This window comes from Schistocerca cancellata, chromosome 7 (assembly GCF_023864275.1).
Source record: "Schistocerca cancellata isolate TAMUIC-IGC-003103 chromosome 7, iqSchCanc2.1, whole genome shotgun sequence".
Taxonomy (NCBI): Eukaryota; Metazoa; Arthropoda; class Insecta; order Orthoptera; family Acrididae; genus Schistocerca; species Schistocerca cancellata.
This window is the reverse complement of record NC_064632.1, coordinates 539,664,565-539,692,552: the sequence shown is the minus strand read 5'-3', so window position 1 is coordinate 539,692,552 and position 27,988 is coordinate 539,664,565. Positions and strand designations below refer to the sequence as shown.

The 27,988-nt window shown below is 40.1% G+C and overlaps 2 protein-coding genes across 2 annotated transcripts; one reads left to right on the top strand and one right to left on the bottom strand.

Annotated features, from left to right (window-relative positions):
- Positions 1-530: 530 nt before the first annotated feature.
- LOC126092888 (uncharacterized) lies at positions 531-2,845 on the bottom strand. The gene is made up of 4 exons (XM_049908618.1): positions 2,564-2,845; positions 2,128-2,308; positions 1,135-1,234; positions 531-564 (listed from the first exon to the last, which is right to left on the bottom strand). Exons 1-4 carry the CDS (start codon positions 2,843-2,845, stop codon positions 531-533), a joined length of 597 nt encoding a protein of 198 aa, XP_049764575.1.
- A 2,527-nt stretch (positions 2,846-5,372) lies between these two features.
- On the top strand, positions 5,373-6,606 carry LOC126092887 (protein rtoA-like). Its single transcript, XM_049908617.1, has 2 exons — positions 5,373-5,378; positions 5,497-6,606. Exons 1-2 carry the CDS (start codon positions 5,373-5,375, stop codon positions 6,604-6,606), a joined length of 1,116 nt encoding a protein of 371 aa, XP_049764574.1.
- Positions 6,607-27,988: the final 21,382 nt, after the last annotated feature.

Genomic DNA, 27,988 nt, shown 5'->3' with positions numbered 1-27,988 from the left:
ATGAATACTGTCGTTGATTTTCATTCTGTTTGTCAGTCACAAGGCCACTGCAATGCTCATCATGAACATTGGTAGGGCCATTTTTAAAATCAACGCACCGCTGCCTCACTCATCCCAGATAGCACAGTAAGCCGGTTTCAAACTTGTTTCCAGCTGTAAAGTTCAAGTATATAACCTTGATCAAAGCTGGAATATGCAGGCCTGTTAGCTGGATTCAAGCTTGAAACAAACATCAAAGTTGGCAGAGTTCAAGCTATATTTCAAGCTTGACTTATCAAGCTTGGCTCCAGCTGTATCTACACATGTGGAATACAGCCTGGTATTTACAGCTTGTTTTAAGCTATACAAACATTAATCTGAATTTGCTGAACCTAATTAATTAAATAAATATCAGAATGGAAATGGTGTGACAAAATTATGAAGACATATATCTTTAAAAATTTTTATTTTCAAACTGTTTGAAATTGTTTTATTTTAAAACTTAATTATTCGGAAGCCCCTCCGGCCCCAGCACACAGACCAGAGCAGGATCAAAAATCACTGGCTTCTGCCAGTATAATGGTCCTGTAACAGGTAAAAGAAAATGTTAGCCATACCTAAACATAAAAAATGTAAAAAGTTGAAACTAATCAACCTAAATATAATTTATGCCCCATATTAGAAAAATAACTTTTTAAAGTAAAGATGACATTTGGGTAATTTTGTGATGATTTCTTGAAGAAGCCACACATCACTATTTCTAATAGTTTCAGGGCCATTTAATCTGGATTATAAAGAAACAATTACCTGAAATCATACACACCTCATACTGTAAGCTTATAAGGAAACTACTGTTTAGAAAAAATGTAGACATTTTATTCTATCCACAATTATTTTTTGGTGAGTAAAACTGAATCAAAATAAAATAAAAGATGACATCGAAACAAATTTAAGAAATTACCAGTTAAGTCGAACTGCAATGTAAAAGAACAAAAAATGTTCTCCTTGTCATATTTTAATATTGCCTTTTATTAGATTTTAGCCACATTACAAATAACAATAAAAGTAAGAAGTACCAGTAGGCCTTGCAGTATTATTTCACCTAGGGAACAACAAAATTAAGCCATCACCGATTCTAATTTAGTGTAGTCTTACCGTGGGGTTTGACTTCTGTTTTTTGACTGTTGAAGCCAGTGTCCTATGTTGGTTTTAAACTGTTCTTTGGTTGTCAAAGGAAATATTTTTCTGACTGAACCTGAAAACATAAGTGAGTTTATCATTAAAAGTAGTGGAAAGTGTTAGAGATTTACACTGGAACAAAAATTACTTTTACAAAGTTGAAATTATAAAGCCACTGTATCAGGCCAGCCTGTAAACTATTGATTTTCACCAACGAGGATTGTGCACATAGCATTGTGAAAATTCTCTTCTCAAATAAGCTGTTATTTCTCTAAACCCTGTAAACATCTGATTAATATCAACCAACGCATTGAACATCAATGAAACATAACTACTTTCCTGATAATACTAAAAGTATGAATTAATCAGTTGTTTTCTTAACTTAAATGAAATATCCAAATAATATGATCAAATCAAAACAAATTTTTCTGCATAAGATAAACACTGCAACTTTTAAGGCCAATGGGGTGGATCCACAAGGTGGAATCTTACCAAATTTCACAAAAACCATGCCAATGCTAATCTATATTCTTCCTGAAAATTTAATTCTGTTGAGGCCTATATTAAGGTATTATCTATCTTTTTTGGGAAGGCTATATGAATAGTGTTATGCATCAGTGGTCGAAACACCATATGTCATATGTGGCACAATGGAACCTAAAGTCTGCATTCCCTTAAAATATATGTATTTATTAATGTTTCTCAACTTTTTGGACCGAAGAAGGGTTAGTGTTCTTTATTTTAGTACAAAAATCTCACCGCAAGTACCTACTCAACAGTACTAAATGCGCTCACATCGGAAACGTTAAGTAATGGCACTTGGTCTCATGATGCATAGCACTGTCTATATATTTGTGTTTATATATTAGTGTTTAAAACATTTTGAAGTCACAAATTTGAAGTTCGCATTTGGAAAAAATGCGCATGATATATAAACCAAAGAAGCATATTTTTTAAGTCTTTGCTTACTTTGAATTGCTGCAAAAAGCAAGGTTGAACAGAAAGCGCTTTTCCTTTCTTTCGTCTTGTCTTTTGGAGGCCTTCCTGTATATGAAAACTTCATTCCTATCTCTGACGTCAGGCACCGTTTCATACAATTGAACATTAACAATTTTGCATCTTTACCACCAAGGGTTGCAAGTAACTTCACCTGAAAATATAAATTTTCTTGATGAAGCTGTTATATCATTAAGATTCTTCAAGAAACAAAACAATACAAATAATCCAATATTTTCATATTAAGACACTGGCAACACATGTGAGTACATATTTTAAATAAATATGAATGAATTGCGAGTGTAGATGAGTGTGATACCTCGTGTTAAGTCAAAAAATCTGTTTTCTAGCAAGGACCATTAATGAAATTGCTAAATGTTTATGATAAAATAATATTTAGACAAATTACCACAAGACTTTTGAATTCCTGTTGTTTCAAATTTTCCTCAAATTCATCAAATTTTTCCATTGATGATAGAGGGAGACTGTTTAGTGCCTGCTCATTACTTTCATCCGCCTCCTGATAAGTACTGTTGACACATCCTCGAGCCAATAACAGGTCAATTTTTCTGTTCAGCTGAGAGATTTCCTCAGACTGGCTACCTGCTGCAGCTTGTAACTGGCCAAGAATGAGCCAGATCTGCTCAACATCTACAACATAGGTGGATGATTGCTCAAGTTTACTTAGCATTTAGCAAGCGTAATAGCATCTACTTTTGATTTAAATTTCTTTGCAGCCACTAAACCCAAAAAATGTTTCAGAAAATAAATATTAATTGAAAAATTGTTAGTATTTAAATTTCTATGCTTAAATTGAAATACATAACACACATAACGTGTATTCCGTAGAATATGCCTTAAAAAGGTAGTAGTTTTTGTATTACACACATTCTGGCATAAGTATCTGTGCTGACCCACTTCACACTATTGCTACTAGAAGCAGGTGGGTAAAGCTGGTCACTGATGCTAGTTGTTGTTGTTGTGGTCTTCAGTCCTGAGACTGGTTTGATGCAGCTCTCCATGCTACTCTATCCTGTGCAAGCTTCTTCATCTCCCAGTACCTACTGCAACCTACCTTCTGAATCTGCTTAGTGTATTCATCTCTTGGTCTCCCCCTACGATTTTTACCCTCCACACTGCCCTCCAATACTAAATTGGTGATCCCTTGATGCCTCAGAACATGTCCTACCAAACGATCCCTTCTTCTGGTCAAGTTGTGCCACAAACTTCTCTTCTCCCCAATCCTATTCAGTACTTCCTCATTAGTTATGCGATCTACCCATCTAATCTTCAGCATTCTTCTGTAGCACCACATTTCGAAAGCTTCTATTCTCTTCTTGTCCAAACTATTTATCGTCCATGTTTCACTTCCATACATGGCTACACTCCATACAAATACTTTCAGAAATGACTTCCTGACACTTAAATCTATACTCGATGTTAACAAATTTCTCTTCTTCAGAAACGCTTTTCTTGCCATTGCCAGTCTACATTTTATATCCTCTCTACTTCGACCATCATCAGTTATTTTGCTCCCCAAATAGCAAAACTCCTTTACTATTTTAAGTGTCTCATTTCCTAATCTAATACCCTCAACATCACCTGACTTAATTCGACTACATTCCATTATCCTCGTTTTGCTTTTGTTGATGTTCATCTTATATCCTCCCTTCAAGACACCATCCATTCCGTTCAACTGCTCTTCCAAGTCCTTTGCTGTCTCTGACAGAATTACAATGTCATCGGCGAACCTAAAAGTTTTTATTTCTTCTCCATGGATTTTAATACCTACTCCGAATTTTTCTTTTGTTTCCTTTACTGCTTGCTCAATATACAGATTGAATAACACCGGGGAGAGGCTACAACCCTGTCTTACTCCCTTCCCAACCACTGCTTCTCTTTCATGTCCCTCGACTCTTATAACTGCCATCTGGTTTCTGTACAAATTGAAAATAGCCTTTCGCTCCCTGTATTTTACCCCTGCCACCTTTAGAATTTGAAAGAGAGTATTCCAGTCAACATTGTCAAAAGCTTTCTCTAAGTCTACAAATGCTAGAAACGTAGGTTTGCCTTTCCTTAATCTTTCTTCTAAGATATGTTGTAAGGTCAGTATTGCCTCACGTGTTCCAGTATTTCTACGGAATCCAAACTGATCTTCCCTGAGGTCGGCTTCTACTAGTTTTTCCATTCGTCTGTAAAGAATTCGTGTTAGTATTTTAAGGCTGTGGCTTATTGAGCTGATTGTTCGGTAATTCTCACATCTGTCAACACCTGCTTTCTTTGGGATTGGAATTATTATATTCTTCTTGAAGTCTGAGGGTATTTCGCCTGTTTCATACATCTTGCTCACCAGATGGTTGAGTTTTGTCAGGACTGGCTCTCCCAAGGCCGTCAGTAGTTCCAATGGAATGTTGTCTACTCCAGGGGCCTTGTTTCGACTCAGGTCTTTCAGTGCTCTGTCAAACTCTTCACGCAGTATCGTATCTCCCATTTCATCTTCATCTACATCCTCTTCCATTTCCATAATATTGTCCTCAAGAACATCGCCCTTGTATAGACCCTCTATATACTCCTTCCACCTTTCTGCTTTCCCTTCTTTGCTTAGAACTGGGTTTCCATCTGAGCTCTTGATGTTCATACAAGTGATTCTCTTATCTCCAAAGGTCTCTTTAATTTTCCTGTAGGCTGTATCTATCTTACCCCTAGTGAGATAAGCCTCTACATCCTTACATTTGTCCTCTATCCATCCCTGCTTAGCCATTTTGCACTTCCTGTCGATCTCATTTTTGAGACATTTGTATTCCTTTTTGCCTGCTTCATTTACTGCATTTTTATATTTTCTCCTTTCGTCAATTAAATTCAATATTTCTTCTGTTACCCAAGGATTTCTACTAGCCCTCGTCTTTTTACCTACTTGATCCTCTGCTGCCTTCACTACTTCATCCCTCAAAGCTACCCACTCTTCTTCTACTGTACTTCTTTCCCCCATTCCTGTCAATTGCTCCCTTATGCTCTCCCTGAAACTCTGTACAACCTCTGGTTCTTTCAGTTTATCCAGGTCCCATCTCCTTAAAATCCCACCTGTTTGCAGTTTCTTCAGTTTTAATCTACAGGTCATAACCAATAGATTGTGGTCAGAGTCCACATCTGCCCCTGGAAATGTCTTACAATTTAAAACCTGGTTCCTAAATCTCTGTCTTACCATTATATAATCTATGATGCTAGTTATATAAAAGAAAACACTGTACACAAAATGGGTTTCACTGCTAGGCCTAATATTATTTAACAGAGAAATAACACAAAAACTTACCCAGTGGTGCAGATTTTTCTTTTCTCGGGCAGTGTGCTGAAGGAAGTGGTGCTGAAGCAAGTGGTGCTGAGGCAAGTGGTGCTGAGGCAAGTGGTGCTGAGACAAGTGGTGCTGAGGCAAGTGGTGCTGACGCAAGTGGTGCTGAGGCAAGTGGTGCTGAGGCAAGTGGTGCTGAGGCAAGTGGTGCTGAGGCAAGTGGTGCTGAGACAAGTGGTGCTGAGGCAAGTGGTGCTGAGGAAAGTGGTGCTGAAGCAAGTAGTGCTGAGGCAAGTGGTGCTGAGGCAAGTGGTGCTGAGGCAAGTGGTGCTGAGGCAAGTGGTGCTGAGGCAAGTGGTGCTGAGGCAAGTGGTGCTGAGACAAGTGGTGCTGAGGCAAGTGGTGCTGAGGCAAGTGGTGCTGAGGCAAGTGGTGCTGAGGAAAGTGGTGCTGAAGGAAGTGGTGCTGAGGCAAGTGGTGCTGAGGTAAGTGGTGCTGAGGCAAGTGGTGCTGAGACAAGTGGTGCTGAGGCAAGTGGTGCTGAGGCAAGTGGTGCTGAGGCAAGTGGTGCTGAGACAAGTGGTGCTGAGGCAAGTGGTGCTGAAGCAAGTGGTGCTGAGGCAAGTGGTGCTGAGGCAAGCAGTGCTGAAGCAAGTGGTGCTGAAGCAAGTGGTACTGAGGCAAGTGGTGCTGAGGCAAGTGGTGCTGAGGCAAGTGTTGCTGAGGCAAGTGGTGCTGAGGAAAGTGGTGCTGAAGCAAGTGGTGCTGAGGCAAGTGGTGCTGAGGCAAGTGGTGCTGAGGCAAGTGGTGCAGAGGCAAGTGGTGCTGAGGCAAGTGGTGCTGAGGCAAGTGGTGCTGAGGCAAGTGGTGCTGAGACAAGTGTTGCTGAGACAAGTGGTGCTGAAGCAAGTGGTGCTGAGGCAAGTGGTGCTGAGGCAAGTGGTGCTGAGGCAAGTGGTGCTGAGGCAAGTGGTGCTGAGGCAAGTGGTGCTGAGACAAGTGGTGCTGAGGAAAGTGGTGCTGAAGCAAGTGGTGCTGGAGGAATTTTGGCATTGGAGAATGAACTAGGCCTAGGAGATAATGAATTTGGAGGGATGGAAGACCACATTTCACGAACTTCCATACCAGTAAATAGTGAGGATGAGAATGAAGCTGAAAAAGAATAAAGAGATGGATACGGATGAACTGTGACACGGTTGGTCTTACATTTTTTCTTCGGCATGTAATCTCCATCGCTCGATTCTTCTCCTGGCAACATTATGTCTTTTGCCTTCCTTTTTCTCTTCACCCCAATTTCTTCTTCACTTTCGAGGTTTGATGTTTCTTCAGCTTTTCGAAGATGCTCTCTTGTGTCGGTGTATGTTGCTACAATTCATACAAAGAATAAATTTAATTTGTGTACAGCCCTAACTGCAATTTCATCTCATAGAGAAAATAGCCTTGTCAAAAGTTATTGGTGGCAATAACAGTTGTCAGTAATCATAAATACATTTACTGGTAATTCATGACATTAAATTGCCACAACAGGCTCAAAGTAACTATAGGCCTAATTCAAATGTACTGCATCACTAAAATTGTTTTATGAAAGTGAACTTTGCACAGTTTGACCTATGTAATAATAAAATACATATTTTTTGATGGAAATTGTAGGAAATTCAAAAAGAAGGTTTTTCCAAAAACTAAACTGTGAATAATACAATTTTTCTATTTGTCACACTTATACAAGCTTAGATATAAATTTATATGATCTGACAGATTTCAAGAAAAAAAAACTCAAACTGACAAACTATATGTAACTGAGTTTTAATAACATTAGGTTCTTGAGATCAAATGACATTAGGATTTACTTAGATTAGGTAAGGTAAAATTTCAGAATAGCCAACATGCATAGTGCAGAAAGTTGGCAACATTGTTTTAACATAGCACTCTGAATTTGTGGCACATTTTGAAAAGTGAATTCATGCTGTTCCTCCTCTATGGTTGACAGGTTCTCGATGTAATACCCTTGTCCTCTATCACCCTATTAGCTAACAATGTTCCTGGGAAGAAAGTTCTGTTGCCAACATTGGTCGAGTCTGAGCTATGCATGTGTCGGCTATTGTAAAATTAAGCCTATAGTATTTAAAACTAGTTTACTTACCATATTTTTTCATTAAAGATATCGTATGAGAACTCCAGGATTGTAATGGTAAGGCTTCTTCCCTCAATAATTTATTTCTTTTGCTATCAGTGGTCACAGGTGGGTATAAACATGTGGTCCCATCATTTTGAATCCAGCATAAGGCTATTATTCCTAGAGCATCATCTTCTTCAGGAAATTTTACTATGGCAAATTTGTATTTTTCATTTGTCAGTTCCATTTCCTAACCCATACAAAAACAAAACATCAGTAATTAAAATGAACAAAATATATGAATGATTGACTTTGATTTCAGACTTTGTCTGTGTGTACTCATGCACACACCTTCAGTACTTCATTATACTTAAACACACCTATAGTAAATAATTAAATTTATAGGATAGTATTTTAAGACATGAGGGAGGTTATATACTGTAACTGGTTATATTTTTAAGTATTTTATTTTTTATTTTGGGTTTAAAATTTCAGAATTTTAATACTGGATGTATGGAGATAAATTTCAAAATTAAACTCCAACAACAGAACTTTTAAAAATATAGCCAGCTGGTAAAGTATAAGCACATGGTTAATATGTTCACTGAATGAGCATGACTAGTGAGAGTGATGAATGAACATAGTTGGATGAATACAACTCTGGATGTCTCCCACAGTTTTTAGTTTGTTTCCAGATAATTTTTCAGAATGGCAATAAAACAATTCAAAATTAGGACCAAATTAGTATCTAATTAGCTAGGTCCCCGAACTTTTCAATATTTACAGCATTGATTTTTTAAAACATTTTTAAAAGAGAATAAAATAACCTCTTAGTCCAATATATTATTAAATTACACAACAAACAATAAAATACATGACATCTCTTATTACGTGGATAAATTTGTGGATGAATAAAACTCTGGATGTTTCCCAAAGTTTTTAGTTTGTTTCCTGATAATTTTTCAGAAAATCCTGTGGAATTGTTTATCACTTGCATTAATCCACTCTTATGTATGCAGCAGAGGTAGTGTTACATTTTTACTGCCTAGTGTTAAAAGCACCAGTTTCTCCTTAATGTCAGAGACTGGTCTTATGTGTACATCAGACATAATTCATACAACAGTAATATTAACATCTGAACTTTTACAAAAAGGGAGTCCAAAAAAATCACAAACAGTCATAAACTGTTTACAAAGAATGACCATTGTACACAAGGAATTGGAATAGATGAAGTTTTCAACAATAACAATACTTCTATCATTCATCATACAGCATGAGTTTGGAGTTGATGTAGTTATTTTAAAATTTTGAAATTTTGCTGTGTTGTACTGCTGATCAGGATTACAACCATCAAAAACAGGTCCAGAATAATGTTGACATTCGAAAATTGGATAAAGTTTATTGACTTCATTGTCACTGACTGGGCTAATGGTGGAGTTAGAAAGTTCAGCTAAACGTTTCACAACTTGCTGCAAAGGTTTATTTTCTTTTCTAACACATTTCTTCAGAGAAAATAAAAAATTTTCAAATTTAAAGGCACTGCATCCATCTAAAGGGCCAAATACTGATATATCATCAGCAATATGAATCAGTCCATGAAAATTGTGTGTTATATACTTCTGCCCATATAATGATTGAAAAGTTTGTACAAAATGAAGAAGAAGACCTTTGGCATATTCCTGGTGTTGATAACAAAATTTTTTGCTGAAGAGTAGGGTCATGGCAATATGGAGAGATAAAAAGTTGTAATAAATTTCTTTCTGTTCAGGCAACAAAATATCGTACAATAGAAGTGGTCCAGTATAAAGCAAAAACTGCCTAAATTCTGTAGCTTTCCATCTTTTCACTTCATCAAGACCTCGGGGTTTTCTACAAAATTCTACTGGAATGCTTGCTTTTAGAGATAATAAATTAGAACTTATACTATCAATAATTCTACTAGGTAGTTTTAAAGGGGCAGGTCCAAACATCCAAACATAAATCATTGTTCTCATTACCCCTAAACACACTAAGTGCATTTAGTCAAGTGGGAAAGATGATACCATATGCAGACTAGGTATGGTGGTCAATGGGGTGTCACCAGTATTGAATTCTGCGTCTTCTTTGTTTATAAATCCCTCATGGGTTCGAGGCAGACTGTCAAATATAGGAAAAGTCATCCTATTATCAAAGAAAGACCCTTCCTATTTACATCTGGTGCACGAGAAATATCCGTTGTGACCTTTAATGCCTAAAATAAAAGCTTTGGCAGGGGCATCACAACAAATTCCCTTGATCCTGACAGCTATATTTTTGCCATTACAAATTAAACCATTCCTGATTAGGCCAACAATTTCTTCTACAAAATCATTTAGAAATTCAAAACAACTACTGGGTTTCTTTAATCCACAATAAATGCCAATAGGAGAAACAGTTGATGACAAGGATGGAATATTTAATACAGAGCCTAAAACTGGCCACAGCTCACCGCTATTACTGTGAAATAAAGGTAATCCGTCAATTCCAATCATTAAATCAATATGCTGTAAAGAACTGAAAATATGTTGTGCACTAGCAAACGTTTTCTTTAACTGGTTTGAAATTTCAATGTGGCAGTACTGGCCAGGAATTACATTTTTTACTTGAATGCATCTTGGAGTCTTTAGAATAGTTCTTGCACCTGATGGAAGAGAGTTAAATCACTCATGTGATTGAAGAATACACAACAAAGCTGTCAATGCCACATTTGTAATGCTAAACTGAACAGACCAGTTAGCTAATTCAGATTTGAGCTCTTCCATTTGAAACTTGGAATCAAAGAAGTCATCACTGTCTGAACCGTATGATAAAGGATACTGATCCAACAACTCAAAAACCTGGTTCGATGTTGAGGCCCTATCATTACTTTCAGAAGGTTCACTATTAAATGATGATCCAGTGGCACTATTACACGATAATGGTTGAAGTTGAATCCCAGGATTTGGATCATTGGAAACATCTCTCTCACCAGCTACACCAGAGTGCCCTCCACTTTTCTCATAAAGCTTCAACAGCCGTTTCCGTTTCCCCTCCCAAGAAAGAGAATTGAACAGTTTCCTGTTTGACATTCCTAAAATAAAACAGAATAATTTAGTTGGGATTGACAAAATAAGGAAAATTACATATGGAAGTAATGGATGTCTCAGGGAAGAAAAAATAGACCTATTATTATTCAGCATTCATAAACTGAATCTGTTGGTGAAATTTAATTTTTTTTTAGGTTACATGATGGAATATTAATTTGAATTACTATTTAATACAGGCCTCTAAAGAATCCATACTTGAAAAAATAAAATTAAAAACGTCTCTTAAGCATGTATAAATTTGTTTATTAACTTCCATGCTTTCGTTGAAAATTTTAGAGCAATGCCAGCATTACGGGTGGGACATTGTACTAATTTATGCTAGTATTTTCATGTTTACCTTTAGTAATCTTAAGTTATTTAAAGTGAAGTCACTGTTTTAAGTAACAAATTGATACTCTTCATTCCAAAAAAATACAGTGTTCAAATATACATACTGAACTGTTTGTAATGCAATACATAATACCAGTGCTATGGGTGGGACAAATCTGACACAGAACTGAACAATTTTGACATCCGAATAATATTTCTGCTTTGATAGTGTCCACAATTCAGCCAAGCCACATACAAATGAAGCTTACATTCGTCTATTAAAGAAACATGTTGCTATTAGAAAAAGAATTAGGTTGCACCAATGCATGACACTATATATAACTGTATAGTTACGGGTGGTACAAATTGTCTGTTGTATGATTTGCATAGAATATTAAATTGCAATATGTAGTGCAACTAAACACACACTGAAACTTCCAGTACCTCGTCTCCTACCTTCCAAACTTTACAGAAGCTCTCCTGCGAACCTTGCAGAACTAGCACTCCTGAAAGAAAGGATATTGCGGAGACACGGCTTAGCCACAGCCTGGGGGATGTTTCCAGAATGAGATTTTCACTCTGCAGCGGAGTGTGCGCTGATATGAAACTTCCTGGCAGATTAAAACTGTGCGCCCGACCGAGACTCGAACTCGGGACTGTGAGTACCGGGCGTGAGTCGTGCTTCGGTGGCTCAGTTGGTAGAGCACTTGCCCGCGAAAGGCAAAGGTCCCGAGTTCGAGTCTTGGTCGGGCACACAGTTTTAATCTGCCAGGAAGTTTCATATCAGCGCACACTCCGCTGCAGAGTGAAAATCTCATTCTGTAAACACACACTATTTAAGCTAAATACAACATTAAAAAGGTACAAACATTCACAATAAACTCAGATTTTTTTATAGTTCTAGTCAAATGAGAAGTGTCCCCTGTTGTACATAAATGTTGGAATTGGTAAGCTTTCTCAACAGTACTACAATCATTCTCAATAGATTCATCCTTCACAGTACAGCCCAGATCCAAAATTAATATGCTTAACTTTTGCCAGGCATGAGTCACAAATTTTGTGTCCATCATCACAGAAAGAATTAACAGCTTCAACAAAATCTCTCAAGACTGATGGCGTAATAACAGACTGCAACTCTGATTTTACTGTTGCCCCAACTTTAAGACTTCTTTGACTTGAATTTCTTGAGTATGTGTACTTTGTGCAAGAGTGTCATACTAACAGGAAGAAATTTCACATTACCGAAAGTAAAGAGCAGACAAAGCTACATAAACAAAGACTGACACCTATGTAGTGACTGGTTCTTGATGTACTTTTTCCCGTTCACCATGTTATTACTATTTGTATTCGCAAAGAAACTTTTCACACTTCACGATTATTCTTTCATGGTGTGTGACACACGAGTACTTACAAGTAAATAAATGTAATAGGGCGATATATATATAAAAAGGAGAGAGTTTAAAAAGGTAAAATAACATTAAGTTTTAATTTATTTGTGCCACGTATTAGAGAGTTAGTTTAAAATGACCTGTTTTTGCTCAACAACTTGTAATATGTATTCTTAGCTGCTAATCCATTTCACTTTTATCCAGGCTCAATTTTTCTACGTAAAAGAATACGGTATTCCTTTACGTTACGTAATATTTAACATTTGTAACATTAACGTACCACTAGAGAAAAATGCACCAACGTACCTGTAATACACTTATGGAAGCCTTTATATTTTATGAGGTAACAGCTTTTTCATGAGATGAGAAAACATTTTATTTTCCAAGCACAGATCAAAAACTCACAAGAATAAACAACTCGTAACCAAGCCGACTACGGCAAAGATAAAAATCTGTCAGCTACAGCTTTCACCCACTGTTTTTGGCGCAGTGGATAAATGACGTCGTCTTTTGAAACCGGGTGCACCAGGTACGTGGGGAAACTTGCACTTGATTTTTCTACCAGCTCTCGTGAAAACATCTGGTGCAGGCAATGGCTGCTCCTGTTCTGCACTTGCTGCTTCGTTGTCCTCTTCTGAAACCGAGGGCTCGGCGAGACTATCTGCTGTTTCTTTGGCCTCCACGTTTGAGGGTGATTTTGCAGACCGAGGAAGGAGTGTACCCTCTTCGGTGTAAGCAGCCTTAAGCCGCTCAATTGAGACTGTCTCTTCTTTACCATCCTTATCTATTTTGAAGCTGTGGCTTCCTCTTGAGATTACCCTGTATGGTCCAGAGTAAGGCGAAACAAGCGGCGGGCGCACCGTATCATCCCTAAGCCACACGTGGGACGTTGCTTGCAGGTCTTTATGTACAAACACTCTCCGGTCTCCATGTCTGACAGGGTTAGTGGGTTTGATGTTTCTCATTCTGTCGCTGAGTTGTCTCGCGAATTGCGTGCATAGCTCAGGGGCGAACGTCTGTGTAGATGCTGGAACGATAAATTCTCCAGGAACCCTCAATTGCTCGCCATAAACCAATTCTGCGGAAGAGCATTGTAAGTCCTCCTTCACGGCCGTTCTCAATCCGAGTAGGACCAGCGGTAGTGCTTCAGGCCATGACGTGGAACTACACATTAATGCAGCTTTGAGCGTGCGGTGTAGTCGTTCCACCATTCCATTACTAGATGGATTATAGCTTGTGGTACGTAGGTGGTTGCACCCGCACAGTAGTAAAAGCTCATTGAAAAGTTGGCTCTCAAACTGCCTTCCGCGATCTGTTGTTATGTTTTGCGGAACGCCAAACCTGGAGAACCATGAATGCAACAGTGCTTTTGCAAGCGACTCCGCAGAAATGTCTTGTATTACAACTACTTCTGGCCACCTGGTAAAACGATCAATGATTGTGAGCAAATAGCGTTGTTCTGAAGAGCATGATACTGGGCCCACAATGTCCACATGTATATGTGAAAATCTTGTAGATGGCGTCGGGAAGTCAGCAATAGGTGCAAAGACATGTCTGCCGATTTTATTACGCTGGCATGTTAGGCATGCACGCGCCCATGCACGACAATCTTTTTGTATTCCAGGCCACACTACTTTGGAGGAAACTAACTTGGCTGTAGCTCGTACTCCTGGATGTGATAGGTTATGTAGTGCACTATAAATCTCGCGACGATATTGTTCTGGTATGTAAATTCGCTCCTTTCCTTTTGCTACATCACACCAAATTCCGTCTGGAACATTTGGGACAGACACACGTCTGAGCTGCAGCGCAGTTCTCTGTTCCTCTATTAGACGGCGCAAGAAAGGATCTTCTCGTTGTTTAGACGCTAACTCGGTCCAACGAATTGAATTTAAACTGGCACAATTCCTAGACAGGCAATCTGCGACCAGGTTGTCTTTTCCTGAAATGTGACGCACGTCAGTTGTGAACTGTGCAATGTACTCGACTTGCCTGCACTGACGTGGTGAATTGAGTTCTGTGTCTCGTTGAAATATAGATACTAACGGCTTGTGATCGGTAAAAATTGCAAAGTGCCTCCCTTCGACAGACGCGCGAAAATGCTTTATGGCTAAGTAAATAGCAAGAAACTCACGGTCAATAGCACTCCATTTTTGCTGCTGTCGAGTCAGGTTTTTAGAGAAAAATGCGAGCGGCTGCCATCTGCCATCAACTTCTTGCTGTAGCGCTGCACCCACTGCTGTTTGCCTCGCATCAACCGTGAGCGCTAAAGGAGCGCTCAATCTTGGATGTCCCAGTAGTGTTGCCCGAGAAAGACATTTCTTTAAGTCATGGAAAGCTGCTTCAGCATCAGGACTCCATGGAATTTTACGATTTCCTGTTGTATTTTCTTTATGCTTCTGCTACGATTTTTCGGGGTCACCACTATGGGAGCCTTTATATTTTATGAAGTAACAGCTCTTCATGAGATGAGAAAACATTTTATTTTCCAAGCACAGATCAAAAACTCACAAGAATAAACAACTCGTAACCAAGCCGACTACGGCAAAGATAAAAATCTGTCAGCTGCAGCTTTCACCTGTTGTTTTTGGCGCAGTGGATAAATGACGTCGCCACACACTATATATCCTCTTCAGACTCGGTGTAGCAGTAAGGCAGGAGGAGGAGACGCCACACACTTACCGAACTGTTTTCTAGTATAAAACAAACTTGTCAACAAACCACAACCATTAACGCGCGTCACAAAGGTAAAATGGCCGTAAACATAGCAGAGTCAGTGCAAGGCTTATAAACGCTTGTGGCTTCCCGTGGACGTCTATGGAAGCTATGCTGCGCGCGCATCTGCTGTACAGCCTTCCAGGGAAATTACAGTTTATTTCAAGCTTGGGAAAATTATTTTAATTCAAGCTAAATTTTTACAGCTTGATGTAAACTGTGTAACAGGTTGATTTTTCAATCTTGAATTTTCAACTGAACCTAAACTCAATACCCACCTTGAAACAAGCTGTGTAACAGGTTGATTTTTCAATCTTGAATTTTCAACTGTACCTAAACTCAATATCCACCTTGAAATAAGCTTGAGTGCTAGCTGGGATCCTTCACTCATTATTCCTTTTCGGTACACATCACAAAGGTCGCGATAAATTTCAAATGATTTGCAGCTTTTGCCAACAAAAACCTATCAGAAAGAGTACTTAAAAAGTGGCGGGATTTTCTATTGCAGCGAACGTTTTAACACGTCATAGAAAGCGAATCAGCAGAGACACAGACCAGGCACCACTACTGCTGAATGCGTACTGAATGCAGGAACGTTATGGCACGAAGCTGTCGGCTGTGGCTCCGTCTACCGCTGTGATAAACCTTAACTTCTGTTACTTTCTGGATAGTCCTCGTAAAACAAAATAAAATTAACGGTACATTTTTAATTTAACTTCGTTTTGGATCTGAATATCACTCAGTCATCGAAACATGTAATTTAATTTTAAAAAATGTGCAGGTGAGACTGAACAATAAATGAGAATTATTTTAAATATTTGCTTACTATCTTCTGGGGGCAATTTCATGTGTAGCTAGAGTGAGATGACGTAAATATTGAATCAACTGCCTTCAGGATGGTAATGTAGTGCGCGGTTGTGAAAAATTAAATATTTTGATGTTCTGGGATACTGTTAGTAAATTTTAGAATGATTTTATGAGACTAGGCCTTGTCTGAAGTGACAATGATGCTGAATAAGTTCGTACTGGTGTAGCTTCATGGTTTTCTTCTTTATGCTAAACTGGAATTAACAATTATTCATGTGCTTTTGCTACAAAGCTGCTTAGTGTGGCATTGAAGGAATGTAGGGTTAGATGCAAACTAAAGGTTCTGTGATTTCATGCTGAAGTTCCTTTGCAAGTTTTAGTGTGATTCAAAGTACACATAGATGTTTTTGTGAACGTGTAATATCAAAGGAAGTTGAAGAGTTTTGGGAATTTATCAGGATTTGCAGTGATGGTACCGTATGACCAGTCAGATTAAAAATTGTAGTTATTGTGGGACAGGTTACCATTCTGAAAGAGTCTACTGATGCTATTGATGCTGTTGTCGAGTGTATAGCAATACAGTACTTTTCTTGAATGTGAAGATAAAGGTTGAATTCGCTGTTAGGAGTATTGTGTGGAATTCTGTGTTGAATATTGCTGCCTGCAAAGTTTTCCTTCTTCATTCGAGTAGATGAAATATTGATGTGGATGCAATGCATATTCTGGCATGGGACCTTTGTACGAGAATTTCATTGTTAGTTAGTTCGAACTGTGTCTGTCCTGTAGATCATTCATGTCACTTCCAGTATGTCTGTTAACACCTGGTAGTCTGAATATTTTTAGTGGAGTTCATTACAGGAGAACCTGTGGGTGGCTTTATCCTCATCACTTATTTGTGATCGGAGTACGATAATTTACTGTGGAAATTGCTTATGGATTTCCAGAAACAAAAATCCGAAACACAAAATGAGAAGTCAGAGGTTAGTTCAAACGAGCAGGAATCTTTTATCTGAGAAGAAAAGTATAGTACAGATAGATTAAATGAATGAGTGGAGCTTAATTCAAGAGAACAGTAGGGTAGTGTGAATGCATTAAAAGTGCAATCCAAAATTAGGAATGTAAGTTCGAATCACGAGGAGGTTTATTGTAGTCACAAATCTTATGAAGGTAGAGTTAAGGTCTGAATATGACAGAAGAACCATAACTGTATCTTCATATGAGCACAAACTTATTGCATCGAAGAAAGTGAGACTAGCTGGAAGGAAACTGTCAAAAAATCGGAACAAATAATGGCAAGAAGATATAAACGCTTTCAGAGAGGGACATGAGAAGTATCAGACAGAAATTTCAGATAGGTTATCTGCTGTTTCAAGTCAAGAAATTGTGGATCACATTGAAAAGCGAATAGTCATGTTATTGTCTTGCAAAGCCTTGAGTAGAGTAGAGCACTCAATGTAAATGCACAGAAGAAGATTTTGGGAAGTAAGGAACAGGTGCAAAAGAACACCACAGAGGCTGATTATCTTGTGCTACAGTAGCACAGTTGTCCATCATTTTTGCTGTGCAGAACTCAGATGGGACTATACTCACCAGTGTTGGTGATTGAGAGGAGGTCAGAGTAATTTCAAGGTTCGAGCGGCTGCAGCAAATCAGAAGAGGAGATGAGATTTAAGTCAGAAGTTACAAAAAAAAGAATTTCAAGATTGAAGAAAACCTAGGTGAAGATATATTAAGAAATAATTGTTACAAGAAGAATCATGTACCTGATGAAGATTTTATTTCAGGCCATGAAGATAAGCTGAAACAAGAACTTCATTATCAGATAAGATGGTCTCTGGAAGCAGAGGAAAATTTAACCACAAAGCTGTGAACAGGAAGGGAATGCTTGCATTTGATTACTATCATTTTCTCTTAGTACATATATTTCAAGTGTTTTGTAATATGTCAGATAGTATCATCCTTGCACTTGCTTAGAATAATTAGTTTTTTCACAACCTCTCACTTGGTCTGCTGGAACTAAAACTGAATTCGTGTGTGTGTACTTCGTGAGAGAATCTGCAATGCACATGCTTATTTGGCCCAAAATTGTGGGTCACACAAAGAGTTTCATCTGTTGTTCTTGTCTGAATACTGCTATAAAACAGCTCAAGGAAGAGTAAAACATGCCAAATTGATGACACAATACTGTAATCAACCTAATTTTACAAATCCAGCACAATTATTTGAAAATATCTCTTTAAAAAATTAATTCGAGTACCGTCTGTACAGCCCATTTGAACTCGTTCGGATATTACCTACACATTTCTGGTAAATCAGTCGTGTTAGGCGTTGCAGAGGTCTTCAGAGTCTGCTTCAGGGACTGGAATATGATAGTGGGGAGGAATCCCATCATGATAGGAAAGTGAACAAACCTGAATATCCTCATCTCAGGCCATAGCAGAACTCAAACTATGATCGTGGGTGCCATGATTCTCTTAGAGACAGGTATGGTAACGTTAAATGGGGACATTGGGGGGGGGGGGGTTCCTGATGGAGGCAGTAATGATAATTTTAGGAGACGTAGCGGTAACTGGAATCAGAGGAGATTTGGGCATAACAACAGAAGTAGAGGAAATGTTGGCGATACTAGATGGTGGAGTAGAAATTCAGCTCCATGAATCATTGAGGTATAATCAGTTGACCACAGGACAATCTGCTAGAGAAGAGCCTGCCATGAAGGGAATCACAGATACTACCAACATCTGATACAGCAGCTACAGGAGGAATAAAAGAGACTTCTGAATAGTTGAATATGTTAAATGTGAGGGACGTTTTGCTAACTGAGACCATGAAAATTCAAAATCACCAGTGAATCCAAAGCATGTAGTGGGTGTGAATGCAGTTGTTTTGTAACGTGTTCTGGACACAAGGAGACAGATGGCAGTACTGAGTGAGTCAGTACATCGAAGGTGCGAGAGGAGTAGGAACTTGGCGTATTTTAGCTTTACAGCAGACGATGGTGAAACGGTCGACCATCGGAAAAGGTATTGAGGGGAAAAGCAAGTGGGAGATTACTTTCAGTGTTTGTACTGATAATGATCCACCGTTGGTTGTGTCCAAAGAAAGGTGATGGCATTAGACTTGAGTTATCTATATTGAATGAACTTTTACAATTATGTCAAGGAGTCAGCATTCTATCATCCATTGATTTCAGAGGACGTTATTGACAAATAGAAATGCATCCCTCACGTCAGAATAATACAGCATTTTTGTTGTATGGCTCCTGTTACCAGTCTTTTAGACTTAAAGTGAACATGTCTGCGTTTATTAGAGGTTTCAGCAACTGAGAATTTAAGGAAGAGGGTAACATGTCTTGATTGCCGAGAACAGTTGGAACAATCATAATGAGGTGTCAGTTTGTTGAGTCTCTTTACGAATTCTGGAGTTAACTAAATGAAATCAGAGCTTAGTAGCACGAAACTGAAGCCTGTTTGACATATTTTGACTGCATCAGGAAAACAGTCTGATGCAGGCAAGTTTGAACCTATTCCAGATTTTCCTGTCCCTTCAACTGAAAACCAAATTCGTTCATTTCTTAGTTTGTCAAATTTTTATAAATGTTTTGTGAACTTCAATATGTTTAATCCACATCTTTGTGTAGCGATGGGTAAGAATAGTCCACGGGATTGAGACATTCAGGCATAAACTTAATCTGAGGGTGTGAACAGGATCTTCTTAATCCTTTTCTCTGTCACATCCTGACTTGAGTAAGGAATTTTATCTTGTCCTCAACAGCTCCAAAACTGGTCTTGCAGCAAAGGTCTTTCAACAATTCGAAGTAGATGAAGTTGTGTCAAAATATTATTGCTTTTCTTAGCTGGGTTATGATGAAACGTGAACATTGTTACTAAATGTGACTGACAGTTTGATATCATAATTCTGCTTTCACCCAAATGAATTGTAAACTGTCTTCACTAGATAACGTAGAGTCTCTTTCCATAGCTAAATTGCTTATAGAGATGTCGGTATCAACTTTATTTTTTAAGATTGAACTATAGTGACTTTTGCTGCTAGTAGCATAGGTTTAAGAAAGACAAATTTAATGGTATTTCACTCTTCAAAATCCTATTATTAGTGTTGGAGATGTTACAACTTTCAGAACTTATGATTTATCCTTTATGAATATGAAACCGATTGGTGTCTTAAACGGAAGTTCATGTTGTTATACGGAAATGTCCCACCTTAGGTATACTTACAAAAGCGTTATAGTGGATGAAAGATTGATTTTAAACTGATACTAATCACACTTGTCTACATGTGACTGCACCCACACAACAAACGGAAGATAAAGGGAGTGGATTTTAATGATAAGTGATCAATTAACGATGGTAACATTTTTACTCTGGTTTCTGCTAAAGCCTTGCCAGAAAGGGAGCGTCAAAAATTGAATGCAGAATTGGGCAATGACGTATAACGACTGTTAAATAATAAAATCACGTCATACGTTTAACGTCGAGATACAAACTTCCACTGCAAAATAATATAAAAATGTAGACTTTCACGGCCGGAAATATCATGTCCATTATAATTATCCGTTCTGTTATGTCGTGGTCGGTTGATGAATTCTGTGTCAATTCCCAACGTTTCGTCTCCGACTGCGGGAGACATCTTCAACGGGGTCCGTAGCTCGATGGAAGGTCCAACACACCCACTGGCTCGCTCAGTAGCGATCATAACAGCCCGGATAATTATTATGGACAAAATTATATCAGCAACAGCAACACAAACGAACTCAGAAAATAGTGTGATCATAAATGCAACATTACAATTCCATTTCTCTCATCAAGTGTTCGAAATGCCCACTGTGCCATGCTATACATTTTTACAGTCACTGCTACTTGGCCGGCCGCGGTGGTCTAGCGGTTCTGGCGCTGCAGTCCGGAACCGCGGGACTGCTACGGTCGCAGGTTCGAATCCTGCCTCGGGCATGGGTGTGTGTGATGTCCTTAGGTTAGTTAGGTTTAAGTAGTTCTAAGTTCTAGGGGACTTATGACCTAAGATGTTGAGTCCCATAGTGCTCAGAGCCATTTGAACCACTGCTACTAGGACTTTTGGACAGGGTGAAGAAACTTCATCGGTGCCATAGAACATGCTTCAACAATGCAATGTTTTAAATCCTCTTGGGCCATCCGAACTTATGAATAGACTTTATCTTTGGGTTTACTCAGAAGTAAAAGAGTCCACTCCAACGTACAGGCCAACTTACAACACCTTCATGTCCTGTCCAGCACCGTCCATCGACCAGGATAGATCTTGGAGATCGCATTCCTAGCCACAACCGAGTGGGAAGCCAGGCATCCATGCTGTTGATAACACATAAATCTACATATTTCAAGTGGTACTTTCTCCAGACTTCAGTAAGTGACTGTGCGTATCTTTTACGTGCTAAGATTTCTTAAGTGAGGTAAGGACGAATCACGTAGTCTCCAAAAATCGCCTCCCTAATGTTCACACTGCACTGCTTATGATGTTAGACATGCCTCATCTAGTGCTTATTCTCAGCAGCCCAGTAATATATATTTCTTACTTTTATCTTTTCATGATTTGTAAAGGTAGCTTCATCAGTGAAGAAAGAACCCATTGTCGTGATGTATCATAACCAAGCAACAGAATATCATGCGTCTTCTGCAGTTCCGCTGGTTAATCTGCAGGTGGAGTGACACATAATAGGGATTGATGATTTCCGCATGCAAAATGCGAGTAGCAGTGTCCTGACTTTTTCCAGACATACCCGCAGCTTCTGTGGAGTTAACATGTGGATTAAGAGCGGCAGTTGCCACAACATCTATTTCGTTGACTCTGTGGGCAAATGCTCTGAACTGTCTTCCTTGCTGGACAGCGTCTGTTGGGATACCTTTAAGCGTACAACTCATCACTGTTCTATTCGCGTTGCTTCTTCATTCTCTGTAGAGAAGCAGCATATCTACTTTCTCTTGGTTCGTGAAACATGTTTTGTTTTTCTAGACGCAGCTCGTTGGGCTTACGTGAACACCATAGACAAAGTGAAAGTTACGTTCCCTTGTGCACCTTTTATACCGATATCGCGACGATGCAACAACCTGTTATTTCCTTGTCCAACGTGACGTACTGGTATGAAATCACGAACTTCTGCGTAAGACAGCAACCCTTTTAGCGTTCAAAAGAGATAAATCCTACACTCTAAAAATTGTAATTACTACGAAACTAGTAATCTGATTTTGAAGAATAAAATGCTGTTGAATCCGTCTCCTTATAAGGCTATTATACTAGCAGCAGAAACTACTACCGTTCAACTTGAAAAACCAAAGTTGTTACCAATATCTCTGTAGCTAACATAAGTATGGAAACGGATTTTACGTTGTTTAGTGACAACTTCTTCACATTTAATCTGGGCAAAGAAAGAACTATGATAACTTAAATGCATCCAAAAATATTCGAGCGAACAGATTAGTTAAATCACCCTGTCTATTTAAGAGACTGTGATTTCCAAAAATCTTGTTATTGAGATCTACCTTCTTCTGAAACCTTCTGACCTCTTCAGAAAATATATCTTTGTTTCATGACTACATTTAAGTGTTGTACATGTCCTAGGAGACATTGATGTAGTTACTACTACTTACACTTGACGTAGGCTCATCTGAAATTTTGCTCAGGATTCTCTTACAGCCAGTAATGCCGTAAAAATATGTATTTTAGAGTCTTTTCTTTCCATAGGCCAGAGATTTATTTTCAAGGCACCTTTGCATTCATAGAAAGTCTCTGATTTACGGTTTGCTTGAGCTTCAGCCCTCCATGATTTTTTTCTTATGTCTTGTACTTTGGTGGACTCAGGAGAATCAGATTTGTTTTATTTCAAGCACATGATATTTTTGTATGAAATAGTTTCATTTGGCTATTACATACCGCAAGGATATTCATATTTTGTCCCCTCTACTACAGACTAGCTACTTTCTTTTTAAATATATGTATTATTTTCAGTACACTGAATGTAACTTAAGTTTGGCAGTTTTTATTTGTGGTGTTACTATGTGACTATTCAGACAGTAAGTCAGCTGATCCTAGATGAACCCATTCTTCCTGTATATGTTTGGACATTCGTCACTGCATCCTTGTTTCCTAACCCTGTTAGATCAATCATTTATTTTCCTGTGCCTTTCGGTTGCTAAGCTGGCTTGGCTCTTGGCGATTGCGAGTAGTTCATTTCAGAAATGTATGTATTTACTCTCATATTCTTAAAGTCCTTAGCATAATAAGGCTTTATATAAAATGTCTGCATTATAGTTTGGTCTTAGATACCTGTCTGTAAGTACTATCAAGTCCAGTTTTGTATTTTTGGTTCTTTATGTAATGATGTTTAGTGTTAATTCCAAGTGCATGCATCACTTACAGATGCCCAGTATAATAGAGATTTCATTGATGTATCAAATATTTAGTCCCTGCTATTACAACATTTGCACAATAAACATGTTGCTCCCCATCCCTGTTTTCTTTCTTTATCTTCCTATATTGACAAGCTTCTTTGGTATGTTTGTCTTGTAGCACTGAGGATGATTTTGTTGCTTTACGTTTTTGGTTCTTTGAACCACTCTTGTTCTGGTTTGTTATTCTTCCATTATGCTGCTCCTCCCCTCTTTCCTTTCACCTTTATCCTTCCTTCCCCTTCCCTGCCGACCATAATACAACCATGGGGTTTCATGTAATGTGCTGTATACTTTTATGAATTTTTGATTCTACACACCTGGAAATTGAAATAAGAACACTGCGAATTCATTGTCCCAGGAAGGGGAAACTTTATTGACACATTCCTTGGGTCAGACACATCACATGATCACACTGACAGAACCACAGGCACATAGACACAGGCAACAGAGCATGCACAATGTCGGCACTAGTACAGTGTATATCCACCTTTCGCAGCAATGCAGGCTGCTATTCTCCCATGGAGACGATCGTAGAGATGCTGGATGTAGTCCTGTGGAACGGCTTGCCATGCCATTTCCACCTGGCGCCTCAGTTGGACCAGCGTTCGTGCTGGACGTGCAGACCGCTTGAGACGACGCTTCATCCAGTCCCAAACATGCTCAATGGGGGACAGATCCGGAGATCTTGCTGGCCAGGGTAGTTCACTTACATCTTCTAGAGCACGTTGGGTGGCACGGAATACATGCGGACGTGCATTGTCCTGTTGGAACAGCAAGTTCCCTTGCCGGTCTAGGAATGGTAGAACGATGGGTTCGATGACGGTTTGGATGTACCGTGCACTATTCAGTGTCCGCTCGACGATCACCAGTGGTGTACGGCCAGTGTAGGAGATCGCTCCCCACACCATGATGCCGGGTGTTGGCCCTGTGTGCCTCGGTCGTATGTAGTCCTGATTGTGGCGCTCACCTGCACGGTGCCAAACACGCATACGACCATCATTGGCACCAAGGCAGAAGCGACTCTCATCGCTGAAGACGACACGTCTCCATTCGTCCCTCCATTCACGCCTGTCGCGACACCACTGGAGGCGGGCTGCACGATGTTGGGGCGTGAGCGGAAGACGGCCTAACGGTGTGCGGGACCGTAGCCCAGCTTCATGGAGACGGTTGCGAATGGTCCTCGCCGATACCCCAGGAGCAACAGTGTCCCTAATTTGCTGGGAAGTGGCGGTGCGGTCCCCTACGGCACTGCGTAGGATCCTACGGTCTTGGCGTACATCCGTGCGTCGCTGCGGTCCGGTCCCAGGTCGACGGGCACGTGCACCTTCCGCCGACCACTGGCGACAACATCGATGTACTGTGGAGACCTCACGCCCCACGTGTTAAGCAATTCGGCGGTACGTCCACCCGGCCTCCCGCATGCCCACTATACGCCCTCGCTCAAAGTCCGTCAACTGCACATACGGTTCACGTCCACGCTGTCGCGGCATGCTACCAGTGTTAAAGACTGCGATGGAGCTCCGTATGCCACGACAAACTGGCTGACACTGACGGCGGCGGTGCACAAATGCTGCGCAGCTAGCGCCATTCGACGGCCAACACCGCGGTTCCTGGTGTGTCCGCTGTGCCGTGCGTGTGATCATTGCTTGTACAGCCCTCTCGCAGTGTCCGGAGCAAGTATGGTGGGTCTGACACACCGGTGTCAATGTGTTCTTTTTTCCATTTCCAGAAGTGTATATCTGTACTACTTTCAACAGTATTACAAAATTTTTCATTTATTTTTGTGGGCAGTATTAATGTCACTTTTCCAATGCAGCCACACCACCTGGTCGCAAATGCTGGTAGTTATGTCTTGAAACAGTGACTCTCCATCAGTTGAGCACTGATGATAGGGATAGATGCATGTGACACTATACTTTGTATGAAGGCTGTTCAATTTGGTACTATTATTTTTTGAAAACTTTCTGCATCTTTACTTTTGACACTTTTTGCTTCCATTTGGCAAATGTTCTCAAGATGAGCTTCACCCAATATGCGTGAAATAAATAAAATTTTTAAATATGTGGCTTGTCTATGTCTAGCAACGTATTCACCACTGTTTATGTTGTGGAGACGTCATTTATCCACTGCGCCAAAAACAGCGGGTGAAAGCTGCAGCTGATAGATATTTATCTTTGCCGTAATCGGCTTGGTTACGAGTTGTTTATTCTTGTCAGTTTTTGATCTGTAGCCGGCCATGGTGGCCAAGCGGTTAAAGGCGCTACAGTCTGAAACCGCGTGACCGCTACGGTCGCAGGTTCGAATCCTGCTTCGGGCATGGATGTGTGTGATGTCCTTAGGTTAGTTAGGTTTAAGTAGTTCTAAGTTCTAGGGGACTGATGACCTTAGAAGTTAAGTCCCATAGTGCTCAGAGCCATTTTGATCTGTGCTTGGAAAATAAAATGTTTTATCATCTCATGAAAAAGCTGTTACTTCATAAAGTATAAAGGCTCCCACAGTGGTGACCCCGACGTGATCGTAGCAGAAGCATAAAAAATATATATATATACCGACGACAATAATGAATTCAGAGACAAAAGCATGGGGCAGTGGAATCAAGATTGAAGACTACAGTCTGTCCACGCCCTTTGATTGACCACAAAACGGAACGACAAATGTTAACGCAAAAGATGGGAGTACCTACGCGCGACACGGAAATGTTAAGCTTTCCGCGTTCTGGCCGACGCGCCCCCAGCTTTGGTTTACGCAGGCTGAATGCATATTTCGGCAGCTTGGGGTGTCTAACAACATTGATAAATTTAATATCGTGGTTTCACATCTAAATTTAGAAGTGATAGAGCAAGTAGAAGAAACGATGTCGCAACAAAATTACTTTGTGCTAAAGGAAGCTCTCATACAGCATTATACGTTGTCACCAGATTTGCTACTACAAAAAATTTTCGCATACGAAGATTTGGGCGACAAGACTCCGTCACAAGTACTCAAAGCCTTACGTACATTAGCCGGCCCGGAACTCCTACCTGAAGAGTCTTTACGTCTAATATGGCTTCGTACACTTCCTGCCAACATCCGTGCTGTCATTGCAGCAGAAACAGACGTACCATTGCAAGTCTTAGCAAAAAAGGCAGACACCATCGCAAACACCTTAACCGATGTTTCTGCGTGTTCCGAATTCAACTACAGCCAGGATAGTGGCCCAAGAACGTGTAGTGTGATGGAATCTGACGTCAGTGAGCCAGGAACATGCAATAATACTTCCCAACAGCAGTGCTCATCGACCGAACCCACCATACAGCAACTGGCAGCACAAGTGGCAAAACTCAACGTGCAAGTAACTTCACACCACCACCAGCTACGAAGTCGCAGTTGGAAAAGACGAAGAAATGCTATCCAACAGGATTTGACAGATCAATGGTGCTGGTACCACAGACGCTTCGGTAACACTGCCCGTCAATGTATTCAACCCTGCTGCTACCCAAACTTAAGAGGCGGGCGTTAAAGGGCGCTAACGTTCGTCAACAACAACATAGGCGCCCGAGTCATAGCGTGATTCAAAGAGGTGAAAACGCCACGGTATCTGCAGTCAACCAATCACACCGATTGTTCGTGTTGAACCTCTCTTCAGGTGAGAAGTTTCTGATTGACACAGGTTCAGAAGTCAGTGTTTATCCAAGAAAGAGAGGTGATATACTCACGACAACAACGCAACATGTGCTGACTGCGGCAAACAATTCCAGAATATCTACCTATGGTGAGAAACAGTTGGCATTACATCTGAATTCCAACTTCCATCGAAAATGGACTTTTGTGGTTGCTGATGTGCCGAGTCCTATAATTGGAGCGGAATTTTTACGGAACTACCGACTTATGCCCGACCTGGTTAACCGTCGTTTGGTGACAGTTCCCACAGAAGGGATATTACCTACTGCGTCTTCCGCGTCGGTTCAAGTGCAGTGCGATGTGCCCGAGTCTTTCCGCACGAAGATTTCCGGCTCCTCTACCGCGTCATCCGCGTCGGGATATTGTGATACGATTTCGTACCCGCAACTAAGCGGAGCGCACACGTGTGCGTCACGCAAGAAGACACCCGACAGTCGTAACGCTTCGTATACTGTAGGCAATATCGGAGCACTGTCGGCGGAATCACTTTTTCGTAAACCGCTTCAAGATTTTCCAGCACCTACCGAACCCGTCAACGCAACCAGGAAATGCAGACACAATACTCAACGCCACATCAGCACGACACAAGGTCAACCCGTGGCCTTTAGCCCGCGGCGTCTGCCTCCAGAGAAGCTGCTCGCGGCGCGAGCTGAGTTCGACAGACTTCTAAAAACAGGTATTGTAAGTAGGTCCGATAGTTCATGGGCATCTCCAATTCACATGGTCCGTAAAAAACACAATTCATGGAGAGTATGTGGAGACTACAGGGCGCTCAATGCCCGCACAATTCCGGACCGCTACCCAGTACCCAATGTGACTGATTTTAACAGTACGATTAGCAATGCCAAAATATTTAGTGTGATTGATTGCGCCAAAGCGTTTTCTCAGATTCCCATGGCTCCATCTGACATTAGAAAAACAGCAGTTATCACACCATTCGGTTTGTTTGAGTACAATTTTATGCCATTTGGCCTCAGAAACGCTGCCCAAACATGGCAAAGATTCATGCATGA

Excerpts from the sequence above, each read along its gene's own strand:
- LOC126092888 (XM_049908618.1), bottom strand. The coding sequence starts at position 2,845 with ATGCTAAGTAAACTTGAGCAATCATCCACCTATGTTGTAGATGTTGAG. Across the intron at positions 1,235-2,127 it reads GCTTTTTGCAGCAATTCAAA|GTTCAGTCAGAAAAATATTT; the intron begins GTAAGCAAAGAC and ends TTATGTTTTCAG. Across the intron at positions 565-1,134 it reads AACAGAAGTCAAACCCCACG|GACCATTATACTGGCAGAAG; the intron begins GTAAGACTACAC and ends TACCTGTTACAG.